We start from the raw sequence: 22,574 nt of genomic DNA, 5'->3' as shown, positions 1-22,574 counted from the left end.
TTGCAATAACTGCATAAAAAAATCATACACAAAGTGTTTTCAGAGTAGAATATGTCTGTTAATTTCTTGGGGAGCAAAATATTCATTTCAATCATGCAACATTATTACTACTTCTACTTATTTATTTTATTTCATTTTATTTCCTTTTTTTTTGGGGGGGGGGGGGGGGGGGTCACCCAACAGGCTCTTGGTTTAAAGTGGAAACACTATTAAACAGTGACAGACTTCTTTTCGCTAACCTAAAAGTCTTTCCGCAGAGTTTGTACCGTAATTCACTCTGGTGCACATGTTTCTTGCTGATGTGCCATTCTATTCCAGTAAGCCTGTGTTAGTTGTGGTTCTTTAACTCTTTATGTGCCATGGTGGAAACCCCCTGTGTGCCACGTTATTCTGAGACACGAAGGTAGTCATGCTTTGAGAAAGAATTTTGTTTTTCCAATTTGTATAACTTCTACAAATTTCTGTTAAGCTGGACATAATAGTGAGCAAAGTTGAAGAGGAATGCCCAACTTTGTTTCCACAATTATACAATGTATAACAATTTTATTTTCAATTTTTCTTTTGAATTACCAGTTGCTAAATTACTGTGAAGGAATGACTTTCGCACATAAAATAGTGACAGAAACTTGCCAAAAATGTACTGTCATGCAAATCTAGTTGGGAACACCGCTTGATAGTCAATCACCACATAGAATGCAAACCGTATGTGAGAGGAACAAATGCGCAAGAAACCCTTTGATTGTACCGAGGGATTAGCGATTTATCGATCGGTTTTGGCGGCTTTATTTGTTGAGCAGAATATGCGAAGATGGCACGCCGTCGACTGAGCCGGACGTGCGAACGTGGCACATAAAGAGTTAATGTTCCATGATGGGCAATGAATGAAGATCAATTTAATCAAAGAACGGTAACACCTACTAATCAATTACAGTGTACTTTTAAGCAGAGGGAAATTCCAGAAAAGAATAGATAGCTGTCTGGATATGGATAACTGAAGACCTGATGAGCTGAACAGACAGATAATTCTACCATCTTATGTTATACTACGCAATACAGGCACAAAGCATCAATGCCAAAATATACCGTAAATTATCCACTTCTTATATTGCCTCATTTGGTCCATGAACTTCAGGATATCTCAAGCACCTTCCCAATATAACAGTCAAGAAAGTAGCAAATCATTGTCATGACATTAAGTATTCATCAACCATAATCATTTATCAAGTTTTCTGAGCTAATAAATTAAATACAAACATACCCATACACACACAAGCAAACGCACTCACTGAAAAGTTGAAGTTCTAAAGGAATGAAAGCGACTACAACATGTACGTACATTCATCTCGCACACCTAACAGTGATTTTTCTTTTTTTTGTCTATATCCTCCTATTACTTTAGATTTCATGCTTTTTGGTTTCTTTAATCTCACCTGATGGATTTTTCGTTTGTGTGAAGGTGTAATTATCTGCTTAGCTTACCCAACGCATTCAACAACTACTGCTCTAAAATAGGATTCAAATTCCTGTAATAAAGGATCAATAACTAGTGAGGTTTATAGTTTATTCCTTTATAATCAGGGGATAATATTCATAGATTTACACAGTGGATAAACTGTCCTGTTCGCTGTGATGACATTATGCATAACATATGAATACATTTAAAAAGTGGTCTACCAAACAGGTTTTTTAAAGCACAGAGCCCTTTTCTATTACATTGTAGTTCGGCCTTGTTCCAAATACAGTCTATGAAATCCTAAAACATCTGGGTCTATCAAACCTCTTTTATTCTGCCTAGGGCGATACATACTGTCGCAGAAGATATCTCTTCATTTACCTTTTTTTTTTTTCTTTCTTCGGCAATTATGAGTCTATATTCAGAGCCAGTATATATTCACCAGGGCATACAAGGACTCAAACATTTCAGTATTCCATTCGTCTGCCTAAATGTGTTCACAAGCTCATTTACTGTTTGCACCGTCATCACTAGACATATCCATATCAAAGATACTGACGTCATTATGTACAATTTGAACTTCATTCTAAAAGATGAGACAATAGAGACATATCATTATAAAACTCTGTATATCATTCTCTATTCGATGCAGCATTCACACACCCTTTTTCACTTTAAAATCATTTTGTGCAAAATATCTCTTGAAACACTGACTGAGGTAGCAGATTGCAGATATTGGTTCATCAAACTCATTTCACTATCGGCAGGCAATTATCAGAGACAGTCTTGAAAGCAGGCTACCAGCAATGGAAGGTCAGAGGTCACCGTGGTTTCACAGCTTAGACTTGGCAATGTTCTCTTTCAGGAAGGGTCCAATGTACTTGTAGGCATCTGGGATCTGGAAGAGAGATCGAGTGAAAGGGAAGGTGAACATGAGGCCCTTTTAGAGGTAATAATAAGCCATGCCTTACAAAAGAGGACCTGGGGAAAATGTAGAAACAAGATTACCAGGGATGCACTGGATATACACTGACCTGTACAGCAATGAAGCAGGGATAGAAACCCTGGAAAAAAGGCACAGCAATATTCTGAGGGCTGAAAAGGCATAATTTTTTTTTCTTCTTCCGGTGTTGTATCAAACACTTTGAGAAAAACATTTTCCATGACACATGCAGTATATTTGGCAAAAAAGCAAAAATTAAACACACACACACATGCAAACAATACAATTCAAAATACTGCACATAAGTAAAAGCCTGCATCTACGTTGAAAAAATTCATATACCAGCATGTTAATAAATTGTGATGGAAGCATACAATTCAATCCTTTTCTTTAATTTCATGCTTCCAAACTATCAAAGATCCTTCAGTCAGGAATTGGCATAGATAGGAAATCAATGTTGTTGACCCCAATTTTTAGACCTAAACATGTAACTGAAAATTGGCCTGTGCAATTTTTTGTGCATTTAGTGACGCAGGGTAATGAAAAGTGTCACAGCTTTTGAGACATTTTGTGAGAATCAATTAAACAAGATCTTGAAAGAGCTAAAATGCTTAACATCCATACATTTTTGGACAACAGCACAAAAACCTGTTTAACCTAACTTTTTTTCTTTTTTTTTCAGGAATACAGAAGAAAAAGCTCAATGTATCATCAGCGCGAGTCAAACTTTAACAAGAACCAGCTTCAAGAATTAATATCAACAATACATTTTCTGAGATTCCAATTTTTTTTACTAAATGGCTTGTCATTTTAAGGTACAGTAAGCTCAATGTTACTAGTTACATTCTTTCAGTATATATCTTCTTTTTTTTTTTTTTTTTTTTTTTGTACCTCTAGGATGTTTGGCAAAATGGGCTGTCTTTTAAGAGCAATGCAAACTATGCCTTATCTAACTTGACTCTGATACACATAGTAAGTCTAAGATGAACAGAATGCAGAAAATTTAGAACAGAAGTTCCTCCCCATATTGCTCAGAGTCAACTTGAGCTTGATATGGAGTCACATTGTAACCCTTTCTCTGCCAGGGAATTGAACAGTGTGTACAACACTATGGCACTTCAAATTCATGAATTTCTTCCGTCGAGATGTTTTCATTGCAACTGATTGACAAATTGCCCTACATCGACGTAAATAAGCACTGAATTGATCAGTGTTTCAGTAGTAGCCATGATAAAAAAATCATGGGCATACATACTCGAGCAGGATTCGAACCTACGACCTCCTGATCACCGGACAGGCGTCATCTCCACTAGTGGAGATGACGCCTGTCCGGTGATCGGGAGGTCGTAGGTTCGAATCCTGTTCGAGTATGTACGCCCATGATTTTTTTATCATGGCTACTTCTAAAACACTGATCAATTCAGTGCTTATTTACGTCGATGTAGGGCAATTTGTCAATCAGTTGCAACACTATGGCACTTTTTGTGCCAATCAGCACTCAAAGCATATGAAGGGTTAGTAAAGATTAAAGGCAGGGGAGGCCCAACTATACCTCCTTCCTATTGAGGGGGGCAGCCTTAGCCCACTTGTAGAGGTTCTCGTAGACGTTGCCGTCGTAGCGACCCAGCACCGACGACAGCATCTGGTCGGGAACGTCGAAGGCGTCGACCAGGGTGACAGCGATGGGACGGATGACGGCCAGGAGATCAATGAGCTGTCTCTCCAACAGGTCAATCTGGACACCAGTCAGGTAGCCATCCTACCAACATGGACATAAATCACACAGTTCTTCCAAGTTACAGGCAAGTTTCTTGATTTGTTTTTATTTCCAAATATGCAATAGGACTATTGAAAAGTTCACTAAAATTTGAGGAAACTTCAGACAGCTCGTTTGAACTCATATTAGCTTATTCAATGCATTTGCCTGCCCTAAATGGAAACTCTACAATTTGTGATGTCACAGTATGAGAACGATGTTAAGGAATTCTAAACAGCATTCACATATCTTTGTTGCTGTTTTTTTAAAGCACTTTTTCCTGAAACTGTTACACTGCTTGAGATATTTTGAGGCAAATGTCATAAGTTTTTACGCCATCAGGACGAAATATTAAAAGCCAGGCACTCCTTCCAAGTCCTAGAAAATTGGATTTGTGTGAAATGCCATGAATATTTTCTTCTTTCATATTATGCTATTCTAATAGTGTGACATCGTAACTTCCTGTAATGTTCAAATTTAGACAGTGCAGCAGATAACATTTACCATTAATCAAAATCACAAGAATAGAGCAAACAGTAAAAAAGTTCGCATTCCACATATTTGGATAATAAGTAGCTCATGAATACTTTCATATGAAAATGTGAGCCCTCATAACCATAGTGCATGTGGGTAAATCCAAGGAAGGACACAAATTCATCAGATGGATTCTCTTATTCATTTAACCTATTGGCACTAAGCTCCTCCCTCTCAATATGTAGAACACTTGTTTGATTTCCACCATCTATTTTACTTCAAGATCTATTTCTATCTCCTAACTTCTCTTTCCTCTCCCTAAAACATCATGAAACTCTCAAGTGTGTTATGTATTATACCTAAACTAACATTATCTGCTAAGAATGCAGACTATGCCTGACTGAGATGACATTATCCTGACAAAGTCATAAGTTGTTGTCATACACAAAAGAAATTTTCAAGTTGGAAGGCTAATGTCAATACCTGTAGGAGGTCTCCCTTGTTTTGGCTGATCCCGTGGATGGCATAGAGATAACACAGGGCAGAGAGAGCATCCCGTGCTGGTGGGGAGAGCTCCGCTGAGTTGAGTCCGTCAAAGAAACTCTCCACAGTGTACAGGTGACAATGAGCCTGTGATCGGGAGAGACTTCAGAATGTTATCAATTCTAAGCCATACACTCTCTTTACAATATCTCCCTCATTCCCTACCTGAGCGAATCTCTCAGTTCGAATTGTAAACTCCTTCCATGAGGCGTGGGAATGGACTTTAGTGATAAAATATAACCAGTACATTTGCCTACAATTTTAAAGCCTGCAGCAACCATCAAAGTGAATCCTCTAATATTTACTGAATGAAAGCATTCACTGTAGAGTGTTTCATTTCATGCAGTGAGTGATCAGAACAAATCTAAAGACCTGGTAGAGTGGGAATACCATGGAGTTGGAAAACTAGCCCGGCCTGGATATATTCAAGAATCCCTGTAATGAATTGTGAACAGCTTTTAATCACTGATCTCTATGTAAGTACACACACAACAGAGAAATCTTGACTGGAGTCGACTATTACTGATGAGCGTACGCTTTGATTATTCTCAGCCCATTAAAGTTGGGGATATTGACTTCACAGTTGTTTGATAGTGACATGATAGTGAATGGCCTGACCCCAAACGGGGATCCTTACCGCGGCGGCCTTGACTAGGTAGAGATGGCAGTTATTCCAGGCTATCGGCTGAGACTGTCCCTTCTGGACTGCCTCATTGATCCTCCTAGCAGCCAACATCACCACACTACAGGACACAAGACAGAGATGGTGGCAGGTAGTAGGCAAAGGAGACAGACATACAGATAGACAGATAGATTGACAGACGGAGAGATAAGAAACAGACAGACAGACACACAGACACACAGACAAATATACAGATACAAGTTAGATAGACAGACAGAGAGACAGGCAATGTACAGACAGACAGACAGACATACAGACAGACAGACAGACATACAGACAGATAGACAGACAGAAATAGACAAACAAACAGACAGATAGACAAGCAGACAGGCAGACAGACAGAAAGACAGATAGTCCGACAGACAAATAAACAGACAAATAGACATACAGAGAGATAGACAGGTAGACCAACAGACAGACATACAATGTACAGACAGAGAGGCAGATAGACAGACAGACAGACAGACAGGCAGACAGATAGATAAACAGACAAACAGACAGATAGACAGGCATGCAGACCGACAAACAGATAGACAGACAGACAGACAGATATAGAGGCAGAGAGACAGACAAGAGAGAGAGAGAGAGAGAGAGTAAAGAGGAATTCTGTAGATTAGTTGAGAAGAAACCTGAAGGTGTAAACAGCGAACCTGTAACCCACAACTGTGCACTTTATTTTATTCAATGCATACTGTACTGTATCTAGCAGAAGGCTTCTTTTCCTTTTTGGCCAATCATTTTGGCACAGATGCAGATCATAAGAAGGTATAATCCAGTCCCCTTAATCGCATATCATGAAGAGATTATCCAGTCCTTTAATCTTTATGCTATTAAAACCGATTTTCCATTAGAATGTGCTATTCTTCTTCTTCTTCTTTTTTTACACCTGAGTAAGTTAGGAAGGCCACATACATTTCTTCTTTTCATTGGCTCAAGGAAGGGTTTAGCTGAGTGTGAGTATACTATGATAGGTTGGCCAGGTGTGGCAAAGTATATACAGTTATCAAAGAGAAACTTATCCCATTACAATAAAGAGTTAACAGTTAAATATCAATGACTTTTATCTCATTAGAATGACACATGGTATACTTAGACCAACCAAGAGCCTGCTTACAGTTGCCTTCAAAATCCCTAAACAATCTGTGGTAAAATAAACAAATAAATGCACCACTATATTCCCATGGGATGGAATAAATAACCACCAAATCACTCAGATAGGACATAAAAATAGAGATCATGTGTGTGAGAGCATCACAACAGATGCAAGTACAAGATCCTGCTTCATTCATTCATAGCTAAGAGCAGTGTGTATAACCCAGTGAAGTGGTCCGCTCCAAGTACTTGCAACTTACTGCATCCTATTGAGACCAGCTAGTGCAGTTGAATATGGGTTATCCAGCCATCTTTTCAGATGGAAAATGAACACCAAAATGAAAGCAAATTAAGAAATAACCATCGAATGCCAGAATTCAATTTGTATTTCATCACCGAGATATAAAGAGATATAAACTCTTATGATATTCACGATAACAACAAAATTGACCTAGCTACTGAAATCCGGTCCTGCAACCATCACTCTCCCTTTGCCTCAGGAAAATTCAGGGAGATGGATCTAAGACAAATGAGAGAACTAAACCGAGACTAGACAAAACTTTCATCATCACATGGGATGAAGAGGAGGGGTTGCTAGGTTACCTCTTGGCTCGGTGTTTGTAGGCATCCACCAAGACGTCCTGGTTGAGGAAGTCAGACTGCTGACGAACGGAGCATCTTGGACTGAGGTTGGCTCTCAGGTAGGCTGCACACCCAACCGGCTGGTCCCCAGACTTAGTTTGACGAGCAAGCTTCATCAAATACCTGACAGAGACAACAAAATGTTACATTCATGAATTTCCAGAATATCTTCTAATAGATGATGAACATTTAATCAAATTCTCGTGCATTTATGACCATGCTCAATACAAAGCCTGACAAGGTTGCCAACCAATAATGTTCTAATATTCATGTTGTTTAATTTTACTCACTCTAAGCTTTCCAGTGACAGCTACATTTGTATATAATATACTTTTCTTCTAAAAAACCTGTCCAGAAACGGTAAGAAAGCGGGACATCATTTCACATAGTTGTCAGAAATTCAGTCTTGGTGTTGTCCAGCAAACTGGAAATTGAAACAAAATATTGAAAATCATAACATCATGCTAACATGGTTCACAAAACCATTAGATTAAAAAAAATACTAAAAATCCACACTTTGACTGGAAGGGTGGCTGTTGTTAAGATGCCAAACTTTTGATTTCTGAACAAGTTAATTACGATTGATATTTTTTACTCCTTATTCAGGTAAGTTAGCTGATTTTGCTATTCTTTTTTCCAGCTATGGTGTCATTGATTTATTAACAGTATCATGGCAACAGTTCGTATACAATCAAAGAATCTGACATGATAGAAAACTACTCGGAGGAAGTATGCTAACTGAATAGTTAAACAAATGCTCATTCACAGTCCTGTACACGCAAGTGATCCTTTAGAAAGAGAGGGATGAGGAGGAAAAGGAGGAGGAGGAAGGGGAAGAGGAGAAGAGGGAAGGTGGACGAAAAATGGAGGAGGAGGAAGAGGAGGAAGAAGAGAGGGAAGAAGAGGGGGAGGAGGAGGAAAGGAAAAGATAAGAATGATATCAAAGAAGTTAGAGACAGCTTTAGAAGATGGAAGAGCAGGAGGAGAAGGAAGAAAAAGGGTGGAGAAAAGGGAAGAGGAGAAGGAGGTGGAGGAGGAAGAGGAGGAAAGGAAAATACAGGATAAGGAGTTAGAGAGAAAGCTGTAGAAGAAAGAAGAGCAGAAGGGGAAGAGGAGGAGAGGAGGAGGAAGAGGAGATGAGAGACAGAAGAACAGAGAAACAGGCATAAGAACTTGTGAGTGGAGCCATCTGTACCTCGCTGTCTGCAAGAACATGACAGTGTTTTCTCCCTCATAGGTGCTGGCGGGTGCAGCAGTGCCGTAGAGCTCTGGAAAGCCACTGGCCTTGGAGAAACCATGACCACCACAAGACATCCTCAACTCTTCCAGACCACTAGCTGAAACGGTGGAGGTGAAGGCTTTCAGACCGGCCGATGTGGCATGGAGCTGAGCAAGAGAGGACAGATAATATATTACACTTTACAAACAACTACAGAGAAAATGCTGGTAGTAATTATGACTTGAAAAGATTGCCAGAGTCAGACCATACACTGTAGGTAGATTTAACTGTATGCCATATGACTCTCTGATGATGTTATTTCACGAGGGTTTGTGAAAATGTCACCATGCACTAGTCTAATAGTGGACTTACAATGGCCTCAGTGTCAGTTCACGAAATCAACATCTCGTGAAAGTGCCTGCGACTGGGCTTCTCTGCAAAAATATCTGTACGCAAAAATAACAGCAAATACAGCATATCCAGCTGGGATAAACAAATTGAGGAACATGATTTTTGATACACAGAATGTTTCATCCTGGCTAATGCACACACTGTAAAGGGAAACAAAAACAAAATAACATCTTACCAACAATTTATTATGGATTTTATTCTGCAAAGATTTCAAAAGTGAATTCATTTGGAACAGTTACTGCACTCTAATTGACAAACTGCCCTTCAATGACGTAAACAAGTACCAATTCTTAAGTTGATGAAATTTGTCAATCAGTTGCAATGAAAACAACTTGATGCAAAATTTGAATCATTGCATTCATTTTGAAAAAAAAAGAGAAAGAAACAGAGATGAAACAAGGAAAGCTGGAGAAAAAATACTTTCGTCAGCAAAATACCTAATGACACACAAATACACTGAATGCTCATTCTAACTCTCTACTTCAAATGCATAAAACTTTAAATTAGAGTAGGGTGGACCTAAGGGTGCTTTTGAGCGCTGTCCTAAAGCAAACCAAACTCTACCAAACCCAAACCAGAGGAGAGCTCTAACACTCCCAAAGTGTATATCGTATCGAACCGATCCAAAAATGGACCACCTCCCGATGTGCTCCGAAAGGGTACCAAAAGAATGTGTGTATCAAGCACATACCTCATAATGCAAAGAGTTCATTTTCTTTGTTCAGGACATCTGTAAGGAGTTAAAGCGCCCCTCCACATGAATGACGCTCTTGCTACTGTACAAAATGTATGACTCCCACTAAAAATATCTCCCGAGGTATATTTTCTCCACATACCACTCGACCGCCCAAATCTGGCACAGTACAATTCGGTACGCTATAGTACGGTTCACTTTGGTTCACTTTAGAGCACTCGACTGCACCCTAAGACTGACCTCTGGTAGAGAGCTGAAGTTTCCTTCATTCATCTCAGCCAGGCTCGCAAAGTAAGTCTTCATCATCTCCTGTCCGGTGTAGATGAAGGCGTAGGCCGCTGCGATGTTGGGAAATATCTTCAGCTGCTGGCTCTGGTAGTCCAGAATCTTGGCCTCCTTTGTGCTGTGGCAAAAACCAAATCAAAGTATCAAAAATGGAAGGAACGTTCTCCACTTCATACTCTAAGAAATATGAAGATTCTACATCAGGGATGATATTGAGATTTGTTGGAAAAATCAGAAATCCACATTTTCAGGTGATTTTGATACATGGAAAAAGCAAAATGTGTGTAGACTTGAGAAAAAAAAAATCTGAAATCAGGGTACCGTTTCATGAAAGTTGTCAGCACTGACAAGTTGTCAGTTTCTGACAATCACCATAGTAACAGTCAGTGACCAGAGCATCCCAGCCAATCAAAACGAAGGATTTTGCTGAAATTGTCAGTGCTGACTAAATTGATGAAACACCCCCAGATCTAAATCCACAGAATATCATGCCTTTTACCAAGGTCACATTGCTTCTCACCCTGGAACAAGTTCAGACTGTCGACGCACCACGCTGTATCTGGTAGCGATGGTACAGCCTCTGGACAGGAAGGAGCCAGTGTTACCCACAATGCCACTGCGGATGGGCACCATGCTGCCGTAGCTCACCTTGGCATGGGGTGGTGGAACGTATCGGCCATCTGGAAGAACCTTTTGGTGGATTTATAGAGGAAGACAATTTTACAATTATGAAATAATGATGAAATCAAGGGCTTGCAACAACCTTTACTTGCTATTTTTAAAAGACTTGAATATCATCTTTTGCAAGTTGCAACTATGATTCTTTATAATAGTCTCTTACAGAAAACGTTAAGTTTACCCTTGATTCTTCACTATCACACCAACCCATCTTAATTATTTGAGGTTAACCCCTTTAGGATGAGCTAATTTTGCCAAAACATAACTTCCCATAGACACCTGCCCGGGTTTAACCCGTTGAGGACGGACTGATTGTAGCTACAACACACACTTCCCATAGACACCTGCCCAAGTATACTCGGGACTCGTCCTCAACGAGTTAAGAGACAGGACTAGTCTTCTGAACGAGTGAAGCATAGGAAAGATATAGCATCAAATTATGCCAATAGAACCTTGCAAGTAAAATTTGAATATGTGACGCTTTCATCTGTCAGTTTGGACAATACTTTCAATATATAAGATGCAGACATTGATAGTTTTACATGTATGTCGCCAACACCTAGAAACAACATTGTCGTACTGTATATGGTTTGTTACTGCGCCTTTTATCATAATTTGTGTTATTCGTTGTTAGTGTTTTGGGAGACTGATTAAACAATTTTCTTTACATCTGAGCTCTTTTTGCTGTTCATATGCTATCATTTCTTTCAATTGCACAAGTTTCTGAAGTCTCTTGTCTTGATCACTAAATCTACACCTGATTCTCAACTTGGCAACACCATTTTTAAGCTCATATTTTCTGTTTTTCTGTCAAATTGGCAATGTTTTGTGCAATTCTTTGACTTTGCACAGATTTCATAAATTTGAGCAATTCCACTCCATCTTTCTTGACTAGCATGAATGCAGTGAACTTAAGTGCAAAGCAAATTTCAGAATGGCAAGATGAAAAATTCTGTGCAACATTTTTTCAAAACTTCACGTGGTAAATCCTTCAGCCCTGGGCCCTGTTTCATAAAGCTGTTCGTAAAGTTACGAATAACTTACGAGCGACTGGTGATCAGTTCTGATGTGCTACGTTTGTATACTTATAAGAATTTCCATAATGCAGCACAAGAACTGATCACCAGTCACTCGTAAGTTGTTCGTAACTTTACGAACAGCTTTATGAAACACCCCCCAGGAGTGCTCCTGAAGTGCTTTGATTTAAAATGCCCTTCTGTATGTGTTTGTTCATACAGAGAAACATTACACGCTGAGACCACATGCAAAGTGGCTGGGACGGGCATCTGTCATATGTATGACTTTTGAAAGCGCAGGAACTTGTAACATACAAACTGTAGGCATAGTTTATAACACATTCCACTTCTGGTGTGCTCTACACATTGATGACCATTTAAAATTTTCGGAGTTTAGGGCACTTTGCAAGCCATCCTGAGCCTACATGTAGGTTCAAAAGGAGCATAAATTAAGAGTGCTGGGGGGGGGGGGGGCATTTCATGAAGCATTTTGTCCGACAACTTTGTCGGACAAATTTGCTCTCAGCCAATCAGATGCAAGGATTGCAGTAGCTTTTAACAGCTTGTCAGACGAAAGATCCGACAAATTGCTTCATGAAATGCCCCCCTGCTCCCTACAGCTAGAGCTCAAAGGGGCTCAGGAGTGCTCCTAGAACACTCTAAACGCCCCGTGAAAAAAATTGGGTGTAGACAACTTTGGTGACAAAACTGATTTGCAAGCATGAAAGAGGAAATTCAGATATAGAGAGAAAGACACAGAGAGACACACACAAAGAAAGGGAGAGAAAGAGAGAAGGGGAGAGAGAGGGAGAGAGAGAGCAGTGGTTAATTTCTATGATGTGTAGAGCAACAAAGGTATTATCACATGAATTATCAGGGTCATAAGGTTATCTCTCTACCAAAGCACACACCCACTGAATGGAGACGCAAAATTGAGTCAAAGTTCAAGTATGTTTGCAAAACCTGTTTACAGTGGCAAGAGTGAACTTGATTCTCCATTGACTGGTGTGTGTTTTTCCAGTGTTCTGTGAAGTCACAGCTACTAAAAAGGCTGCTAAACAAAATCTACAAGTGTGTTTTCAGGTGTCTACAAGTTTGCCGTACATATCATGCCGTAATACACCTCCACAGTTGTAAATTACTATCATTTCTTGAAAGTTAACAAGGTGAAATAAATGAGGAAGAAAGGTTTGCAGTATAAAAACACTTAGACCCAAATTCACAAAGGTGGAAAATCTTTGTCCATGGTTTAAGGACAAAGACAGTTGTTTGTACGGGGCACCAAGTGACGCATGGCCTATTTTGTTAAATGTTAAGAAATCAGTCATTTCGTTACAAAACATTATTTAAACGTTATTTCGTTGATGACATGACTGATTTCGTAACAAAGTAGGAAATGCGACACTTGGATATGGACTTAACCTGAATGTGAGTCTGACTTTTGACCTGTTAAAAGCTCCAGCACTGAAATATGATAATTTTATGACTGGAGTGTGTTTCTAAACTGTAGAGGGAGCCCTCTTTTATAATTATGTAGGCAAACTAACTCATTTTTCACAAAAAAATGTGACTTACAGTGTGTTTATAATACTATATTACATGGGTTAGTCAAATACAAGTTAGCGATTAGCTTATCCGGATCACGTGACCGCTGATTATCCGGTATAATGACCGCGCGTGCATTATTCTGGTATAATGTGCCACTTCCGGTATCATTTAACACGTAAGCCAATGGGTAAAAAATAGATGAATGCATTGTTACGTCATAATTCATTGCGCGCTTGTACTAAATTGTCGCGCGTAAAATCTCTATGAAGTTTTTAAACGTCTTTTGTGACGTTGTAATACACATTTGTATGGTCTCGCGCCTGGAGATCCCGTGCTTTTCTGAAGTTGATTTCAAACCATAATTATGATTTTCAGGATAAACCCATATAACATAATAAGTAGTGACTTTTATGGTTGGCCTTATACTAAATATTCAGCCCTCAGTGTTTAACTTTTAATGTGCCAGACCCAAAACCCCTAACGTGCCAGACGTTTTTACCCAACGCCAGAAAGTTTGCAAACTTTAGTGTAATGTAATTTAAAACTGCCATATCTTTGAAACTATTGACTGTTTTTAATTGAGGTCTACACAACATACATCAAGAAATAATTGGTCTTTCGTGCCCTGCAGTCAGTTTGTTGTAATATCTATCTCAACCTGAAATATTGCAGAAATAATTGATATCATCAAAAAATTGTTGGAAATTTTTGTGTAGTATGGAAAGAAAGAGTCATTAGTGGTTTTTCTTCACTAGAACGCTCCCTTGACTCTGTGAGAAAGTTTTAGAGCTACATCTCCTCTTTCGAATGATAACAAAATTGTCTTCTAGAGTTGTATGATTACAAAGATATTGGGAGTTCAATTTGTCTTTTCAATTTCTTTTTGTGCCTCAGTAATTCATTCCCCAATCTGAGTCCTTTAGTCCCTGATCTTGTATTTGAAATTAAAGTAAATCCCGGGTCCTGGAATAGTGTCTTTTGTCCACTTGAGAAGAAAGCACCGACTAATCCTTCTTTTGTCTATGCAGACTGCGGGTGGGTGCACTCTATTGAAATCAGCAGGCCTTTGTTTACAGGTCTACTTTCCGTCCACTATACATGTGCATAGACAAGAACAAAAGCGTGTTCTTCCTTTGTATATCCTAGCATGGGGACGATTAGTGAAGTTCACCAAGACAAAAGGATGAAAGACTTGACCGAAGAACGAAAGCTTGACCCACTTTGAGGGACAAAATGAAAGCCGCTCCCGCAGGAGAGCACCCAAGCAGAACAATGCGAGTGGAAATGCATAGACAACACACGCAGATTAAGTGGCATACACACGTGTGGTTTATCAATGAGAATTTAGGTCTATACACAGCTCGCAGAGGATGCTCTCCCTGCGGATTTTCCCGACGCGAAAAAAATACATCTAGCTGAAAAAACACGTATTTACTCAAAATTTTCCTATGTAAGTATACTCATATTTTTTGTGGAAACAATGGCTATGCTAATCAGCTACCAGTACATATCAGTGGCAGTTTCTTTGTGTAACAAATTATGGTACCACAAGAACTTAAATGACCAATATTTTTCGCGCTCTTCTTAGTCGCCGATCGGCAACCATGGCACGTCAGGACTAAGGTCGCCGTTCGGCGACCATGGCACGTTAAGAGTTAAAATGGTATTTCGGGAGATTTCAAGGCCTCGACTTTGTCTCGGGCCTTAAACCTCCCTCAATGCCATTTTAAACACATCGGGTATGCTTATTTAGTATAAAGCCCTCCCAAAAATTCACTATTTATATAATAGTCTTCAATTGTGATCGATTTACTTAAATTATTATTGATGCTTTTAGACGACTTCTAATTATGCATTCTTTTTTTTAATTTGCAGATTGATTGCTCAGCTCTTCTAGAGATGAAGGACGAAGCCATGAGAGACTACATTCCTGCTTTAATACGGAGACAGACTTGCAGCAGTGGCATTCTGTAGGGTGAAAAAACCCAAGTTGTGAAAAATCATCCTTGATTGACAAAATGAAGAGCAAGCTGCACAGGAAAAGGAAGTGTGTAGCTCTTTTTTAGATTAATAGTTTTAGATTACATAATCATTTATCAATTATATATTATAGATTATATTCAATATGTTTTGTTTAGATCGTTTAGACAGTTACATGTGCTATGTATTAATATTGATGTATAAACATGTATTCAAACTTTCCTGTACATATGTTGTTGTTATAAATAAACTCAAACTCAAACTCAAACTCAAACATCAAATGGAGGTACATGTCAGAAAGGTAATCTAAAAAAGGACAGAAGAGTTGAGAGCTAGGATGGCTTGACTTTGATGAGGATTTGAAAATGTTCAAGCAGGTTAGATCCCAGAACGGTGGTGGTACACGCCAATTGAGAGTTCCTCGAACCGATGGTGCTAAAGAAATTTTGGCCACAGCTACAGAACTATTTTTTCCCAAAAGGGAATATGTAAAAAGGGTCGCCTTGCAGAATATGAATGTACCATACAAGATTTCAGGGTGCGGACATAGAAGATCTTAGTGTCAGCGATCTGTATGAATTGGTACGAAAGTTAAGCTGCTGAGGTTGTACCTGTGCACCAAGAAAAAATACCGCCTTGTTTCAGATAAAGATAGTGAGAGTGATGAGGGAGTTGAAATAGGAAAGAAAGTCAGAAAACTTAACAAGCCATCTCAGGTAGAAGAAACACTGCCACTTAACCCTGTCATACAGGAGCCATATGAGATTGCTATCCTCCTTGATGATGACTCTTCAGAAGAACTTCCACCTATGTACCCAACATCAGAGACTGACTTGCAATCTGGGATTGAAGTTATGGAAAGTGTGCATGAGGGAGAGCAATTAACTCATACACAGCCCCAGGCACAGGAGTTACTGGATTCTGAGCAACCGACCATTCGAATTCACAGGAGTAATATCCAAGCGGAAATGATTTCGGTTTTCAAAACTCCGGAAATAATCAACAGTCAACTCTACTTCAAATTTGTAGATGAGGCAGGGGCTGACGCAGCGGGGGTCTCAAGGGAGGCCTACAGCGCCTTCTGGGCTTCATACTTTAATTCATCGGCTGATGGTGAGGACCAGAGAGTGGGTGCTAAGAATGGCAAGCAGTTGGACAGATACAGTACTTGTGAAAGGCTTCCGCGACCATGAGGTTTTCCCTCTTCAGCTGGCACCAGCTTTCATGCAAGCACTCATGTTTGGTGAAAAGACAGCATCGAATGAAGATCTGTGTGAATCACTCCTACTTTACCTCAGTGGTACTGATAGAGCAGTTATCAAACGAGCCTTGGAGGGTAGAATGTCCGATGATGATAGGGATATCTTTGAAGAGATCATTGACCAGGAAGGGTGTCATTCAATTCCTAATGATGACCAAATCCGTCACATGGTGGTGCGGTTAGCTCATTAGTGCATTTAAATCCAAAATGCTAGCTATGCACTCACCGCCATGCAAAAGGTAGTTCGGGACGCACTTCAAGACAAATTTCCAGATATCCAGTCAATTCAAAAAATGTATGACAACCTGAAGCCAACACACAAGAAAGTTTAAGAGTTAATTCAAGCGAATCCAAAGAACAAAGATGAGAGTCAAGCCCTCCACTACCTCAATCAGTTCATCAGGGCTCAAGACAGCGAGGGCCTGGCAAATTTGATGAGATTCATGACGGCATCTTCTGTGATGTCTGTTCGCAAGATTGACGTAGAGTTTCAATGATGACACTCATCAAATTGGCAAATGCTTTGAAAGAAAAACATCGTTGCTGCATGTATTATTAATACGCGTACGGAGGTCGCCGAGAGAGCTAGAGACGGAGAGAGCAAATAGGCGCATTATCTCAGTAGTTATTCACGCATTCCCGGAGGCGAATCGAGAAATACGGAATTTTTGCCAGCTTGCCGGAAATTCCGGAAAGCTTCCCTCTTTTTGGAAAAATCCGGAATTCCGGAAATTTCCGGAAATGTGTCATCTCTGGTGTTTAAAGATGTGACAGGGCTTCAATTGCAACCAATTGCACACACCTGTGGTCCAGTGCTCGGCTTGCCTTCCACCTACTCGTCATACCGCGAATTTCGGAGTGAATGGCAAGCAATACTATCATCTGGATACCTTGCCATGGACATAATGTGATTTCTTTGAAAAATAGTACAAGCAGAACTTCAGTGAACAATGTTTTGTTTCGTTTCCCATCAACTATTTCTTGCTATGACATCTACTGTGCAGTAACTTTCAGAGTACATGTGTGGATGAAATATAGAAGAAAATGGCAAGTAGTAAATTGGTATACCTTGCCACGGAGCCATTGTGAATCCTTCAAAGAATTATGTTTGAATCACATATTGCAGCATACCTGTGTAAAAAAATAGTTTCTTTGTATGGACTGAACTTTTGTTTGTGACCTTTTGACAGCACTTTTGAACGGATTGTCCGATTTTCCTCAAACTTTCAATGATGTGTTCTACTAATATTGCTACATTCTCTCAATCCTTATGTTTATGAAGGTGAACTTGTCCTTTAAAAGATGGAACTACACCGTATGCTCTTGAGTTTGGACAGTCCATAGGATTGTCTGGTTGAAAGAAGTATTAATGAATTTAGGGATGGAGCAGTGCAAGTAATTTTTTCAATATCGTGTGAGGATCTCAGTTGGTGTTAAAGATATTGTTATTGCTTATATATTAATATAAGTATGCCTTGAGTGCTGAAGAACATATTATGCAATGCTTATGCATATGTACATGTACTTAGTGTTCATTTTTTTAGTACCATGCTCATCATATATGGCGCCAAATGAATGTCCCAATATGTGGTATTGATTCACTTATTTTGTTTAAATATTACTTGGACCTTAAAATAAAACAGAACAAAACAAAACACTTCCAAACAAATGTTTTCTTCTATTATAAATTCATTATTTTCCTCATTCCAGTGACAGTTGCTAAATAAGGATCATTACACAAATATAATGAGATGGACAAAGATTGTACCACCTTCATGAATTTGGGCCAAGGTGTACGTAATCCTTGTAGGGATCACTGCTTTCGTTGGCAAAAGAAGAGCCTAGAAAGAGGAGAGTTGAGAAGGGCAGCGACATACGAAGCGTGTAAGGAAGGCAAGTGGAGTGGACATGATTGAGCAAGAGATCTAATGGAATAACTAAAAGTTACTCAGAGAATCTGCCAGAAACATCACATTCTCAAAGTATCAGTATCAACAGTGACATCAGCATACGGTGTACACATCTTCGACTTCGCAAACTTTACTCCTAGTCTTTAACCCATTGAGGACGAGTCCCGAGTATACTCGGGCAGAGGTCTATGGGAAATGCGTATTGTAGCAAAATCAGCCTGTCCTCAACGGGTTAATAGGTTCCATCAGCATCATTATCATCAGCATTTCACTCCATCACTACCATCACTTTCCCCATTTATCATCAGGGAAAAACTCCTACCACAATGTTGCCATGGCAACAGGAGGCCATACCTTAGAGTATCTCATGCACATATTCTCTCGTGGGATGCGGTAGTGGTTGAAACGGAGGAAGCCGTTGTCTATGTTTCCATATCCAAACTTTGGTCCAATGTCACCAAGCTCAACTCCTGAAATTGAAATAAAAATATTTTGTCAAAAATAGATTTTTCTCTAATAATGTAAGAAATTTGAACATATTTTTTTCACACATTATACGTGTATATCATCTATGTAACGCCTGGACATATTTAATACTGTAGCATAAACATACAACAAACCACGAGAATAATATTTAAGCAAAGTGATGATGAGCATTCTCAAAACTTGGCAAAATTTTTAGCAACAGTACCTACATGCAAGTATTACTTTTGTATGAAAGATTATCCCCCCATAGAAAAACTATAGCTTTAAAGAACTAGAACAGTCTAAAACAATTAGCTCAACAAGAAGTAAAAACTCCAACTAAGTAAAACATCTACAACCATGATACCACAAGAATTATCCCATAAACTGTACAGAATTTGTAAGCAGTAATCATTCAGTTTACGACATTGTGATATATGTGATCAATTGTTGGATGAGGGAAAACTGAGATCCCAAGTCAATGTGTGTCTAGTCACATGATACAGGTTTAGTTGCTATAGAGACGGAATCTTCCATACCAGGGTGGGGGAGGTGAGTTTCCAGACTCCTGAGGGGAACCATAAACATGTGGACTCCTTTCTTACTCCCTCCTGTGTATAGCTGGGCTGCAACAATGGCATGGGTGGCTGTCTTTCCCACTGTATACAACACGAAAACATCAGGAGGTAATGATTGAAGCAGTGTCTTGCCTCATCAGGGCCATTCTCCGAAAAGGGGCACCAAAGGGCATTTTTGTGTCTCCAACCTTCTCTAGGCCATAAAACACGATTTTTTCATCAGGAAACCAATTTTTTTACTTTTATTTATACTAGAGAATATAATGAGTAAAATTAAAATCAACCGAGGTCACAGCACCTCATGAAAAAATTATATACGACAACATGAAATATATATTTGTTGATTTTACCCATGTCTCCAGCCAACTCTGTGATTATATTTCACGCTCTCGCTCTTTACCGTAATATCAGAAATCTATGTTTTGTTCACAAATTTATAGTGCCTTCGGTGCCTAAATAAAAAAGCATAATGCTTAGCGAAAAAAGATTTGTATATTTTTTTCTGCAATCTTAGCGATGGTGTCTCCAAATCTCCATAAGATACGTTACTTTTTGTATGACGCCCTAAAAAATATGAAGACAATAAAGCAGTGATCTGTATGTCGGTCTAGTGAATGAAGTCCATTTCAAGATTATATAAATACAAATAGTGTATTCTGAAACTCTATAATGATAAATATATTCAGACACAAAGTTTGCAATTGTGTATGTTACGATAAGCTGAAATAAGATACGTTACTGAAACTTTGCTCTATTACATAACTAGATATATCGCTACGGCTACTGATATGCCTCTGCCATAATGCATGGTTCTGGCCTATAGTACAATGTCTTGACAATGTGTGATGACAGTTTCACACAATTGGCAAAATATTAAAATGACAGGTTTGACACAAATGTGCTGAATGTTCACTTTCCTAGAACTAGGTTCAATTGGATGAATGATTAAAATGTCAGAGTGCAGGTATTTGGGGAACTGATGATTTTTACTTGACTTTTGACCCTTTTATAAGTTTATGCATTGAGTAATTTTTCAAGGTATTGAGAAAAAGTATAATTTCAGTATCAAATGGGAAAATAGCATTATCTAAACCTGGCCTTTCACCTTTGACCTCACAGTTCCAAAGAGAATCACTGTTAGGTTGAACATGCATGAATATGTAAGTTTCATGATGATACCTCGAGTTACTTCCGAGATATGGAGGAAAAAGTGCAATTTAGCACTTTCACTTGACCTTTGACCTTTTGGCAAGAAACTTCCCAAAAAATATACATTGGGTAATACATGCCATACATCAAGTTTTTTAAAAAAAAAACCTTCAGGCATATTGCATTTTAAGGAAAGTAGTGATATTTTGAGGAGTTGACCTTGACCTTTGACCCCCCTGACCTTTGACCCATGACCCCAAACTTCCCTAGATAATCACTGCCCATCGGTACAAGCATATATACTAAGTTCCATGAAGATACCTTGAACCATTTGCGAGATATGGAGAAAAACATGAAATTTCAATTTTTTTTCACAAAATAACCTGTGACCTTTGACCTTTGACCCTGTGACCCTAAAATCCACACAAAGAATTATCCCCCAAGGATATACCCTCATACCAAGTTTGATGTAAAACCATCACACGGTTCTTGAGATATTGACAAAAACAAAACGGGACGGACGGACGTACGGACGTACGGACGGACGGACGGACAGACGGACGGACGGACGGACGGACGGACGGACGGACGGACGGACGACCCGAAAACATAATGCCTCCGGCCACTTCGTTGCGGAGGCATAAAAAGTGCTTTGTTGATAGAGTTATAATGCATTTTTCTGTAAAGCACATTACATTGCTTGTATTCATACATGGGAGTTACGAAAGAAAAAGTTGTTATTTTGTGAAAACACAATGTTGAACATTAAGGCCGTCAAATACGTTACCGTCAAATACGTTACCGTCAAATACGTTACCGCATAAAGTGCATAAAATAGGCGCAACGCACTTTGCGCTAATCCTCTAATTTTGCATAACCTAATGGTTCTCTGCTCTTCAAAGCATGGCGGCCACTTTGAGCGTGATGTTGCATTACGTTTAGTACCGAGAGTTTGAGGGAGATGTAAGGCTTCTCGCCGTTTGTTATTCGTCCCGGCTACGTGGTTGGTAAGATTTTCATTTTTTGAATATCGGCAGAGTATAATTCATTTATTTATTTGACTAGTATGACACATTTGAGAGTTATTTAATGTTGATGGAACAGTTATACGGCTTAAAGACATCTTGCGTACGCATGATATTGTTTCGTGTGTGTGATAGCTCGCATGTACGTTAGAATATTACTCCGTACCCTGCATTGGCACGGTAACGTATCTTGCCGGACTGGTAAGGAATCTTATTGGATGATAATATCCTGTTCTTACGTACACGACGACTATATATATTATATTTATGTGTTATTTATTATTAAATGATATGCATATAAAACTCCCATGCTGATATTTCCCCTCTCTGTTTGTCTCTCGTGTATTTTAGAAAGAAAAAGACATGGGTAAAATGCTTGCTGAGATACAGAAGGCCTATGGATACAGAGAGAGAAAGAAAAAGAGTGACCCCACGTTTCTAGCGAAGGAGCGGAAAAGACAAATCCATTATCGCGTTTCTGTTTCTGATCGAGACATGTCGACTCTTGAAAAAGGAAAATAATGACGTGTTTATATTTCATTCTTTTTTTCGCAAAACATTTCTTTTTTGAAATGAGCAAATTAATGATGTAATCCCCTCACAATTTTCTACACATTTTATTTTCAGACATCCTCAAAATTTAATATATCATATATGATTTAGTATAAAGCTTTCCCTCTATTAATCCAGAATGAATGACAGATGATATTTGTTCTGACATATCTTAATATCAGGGTATGTTTTTTGCCTGTACAGGTATTCTGCAAAAA

At 39.0% G+C, this 22,574-nt stretch overlaps 1 protein-coding gene and 1 pseudogene across 1 annotated transcript in view; one reads left to right on the top strand and one right to left on the bottom strand.

The window, feature by feature from the left end:
- Window positions 1-3,942: 3,942 nt before the first annotated feature.
- Window positions 3,943-22,574, bottom strand: part of LOC139736547 (peroxisomal acyl-coenzyme A oxidase 1-like) — a 40,577-nt gene continuing 21,945 nt past the window's right edge. Inside the window, exons 5-13 of the mRNA XM_071647295.1 lie at window positions 19,592-19,711; window positions 18,942-19,057; window positions 10,715-10,884; window positions 10,150-10,312; window positions 8,781-8,971; window positions 7,547-7,708; window positions 5,807-5,912; window positions 5,110-5,256; window positions 3,943-4,155 (exon numbers count right to left, since the gene is read on the bottom strand). Of these exons, the coding sequence (XP_071503396.1) occupies window positions 3,943-4,155; window positions 5,110-5,256; window positions 5,807-5,912; window positions 7,547-7,708; window positions 8,781-8,971; window positions 10,150-10,312; window positions 10,715-10,884; window positions 18,942-19,057; window positions 19,592-19,711 (1,388 nt within the window). The remainder of the gene's footprint in view (window positions 4,156-5,109; window positions 5,257-5,806; window positions 5,913-7,546; window positions 7,709-8,780; window positions 8,972-10,149; window positions 10,313-10,714; window positions 10,885-18,941; window positions 19,058-19,591; window positions 19,712-22,574) is intronic.
- On the top strand, window positions 16,385-17,588 carry LOC139736544 (uncharacterized; annotated as a pseudogene).

This window comes from Diadema antillarum, unplaced genomic scaffold (assembly GCF_040938485.1).
Source record: "Diadema antillarum isolate AM-2024a unplaced genomic scaffold, OU_Dant_1.0 seq00000652_RagTag, whole genome shotgun sequence".
In the NCBI taxonomy this organism is placed as follows: Eukaryota; Metazoa; Echinodermata; class Echinoidea; order Diadematoida; family Diadematidae; genus Diadema; species Diadema antillarum.
The sequence above is the reverse complement of the archived record's forward strand: the minus strand, read 5'-3'. Positions and strand labels throughout refer to the sequence as shown.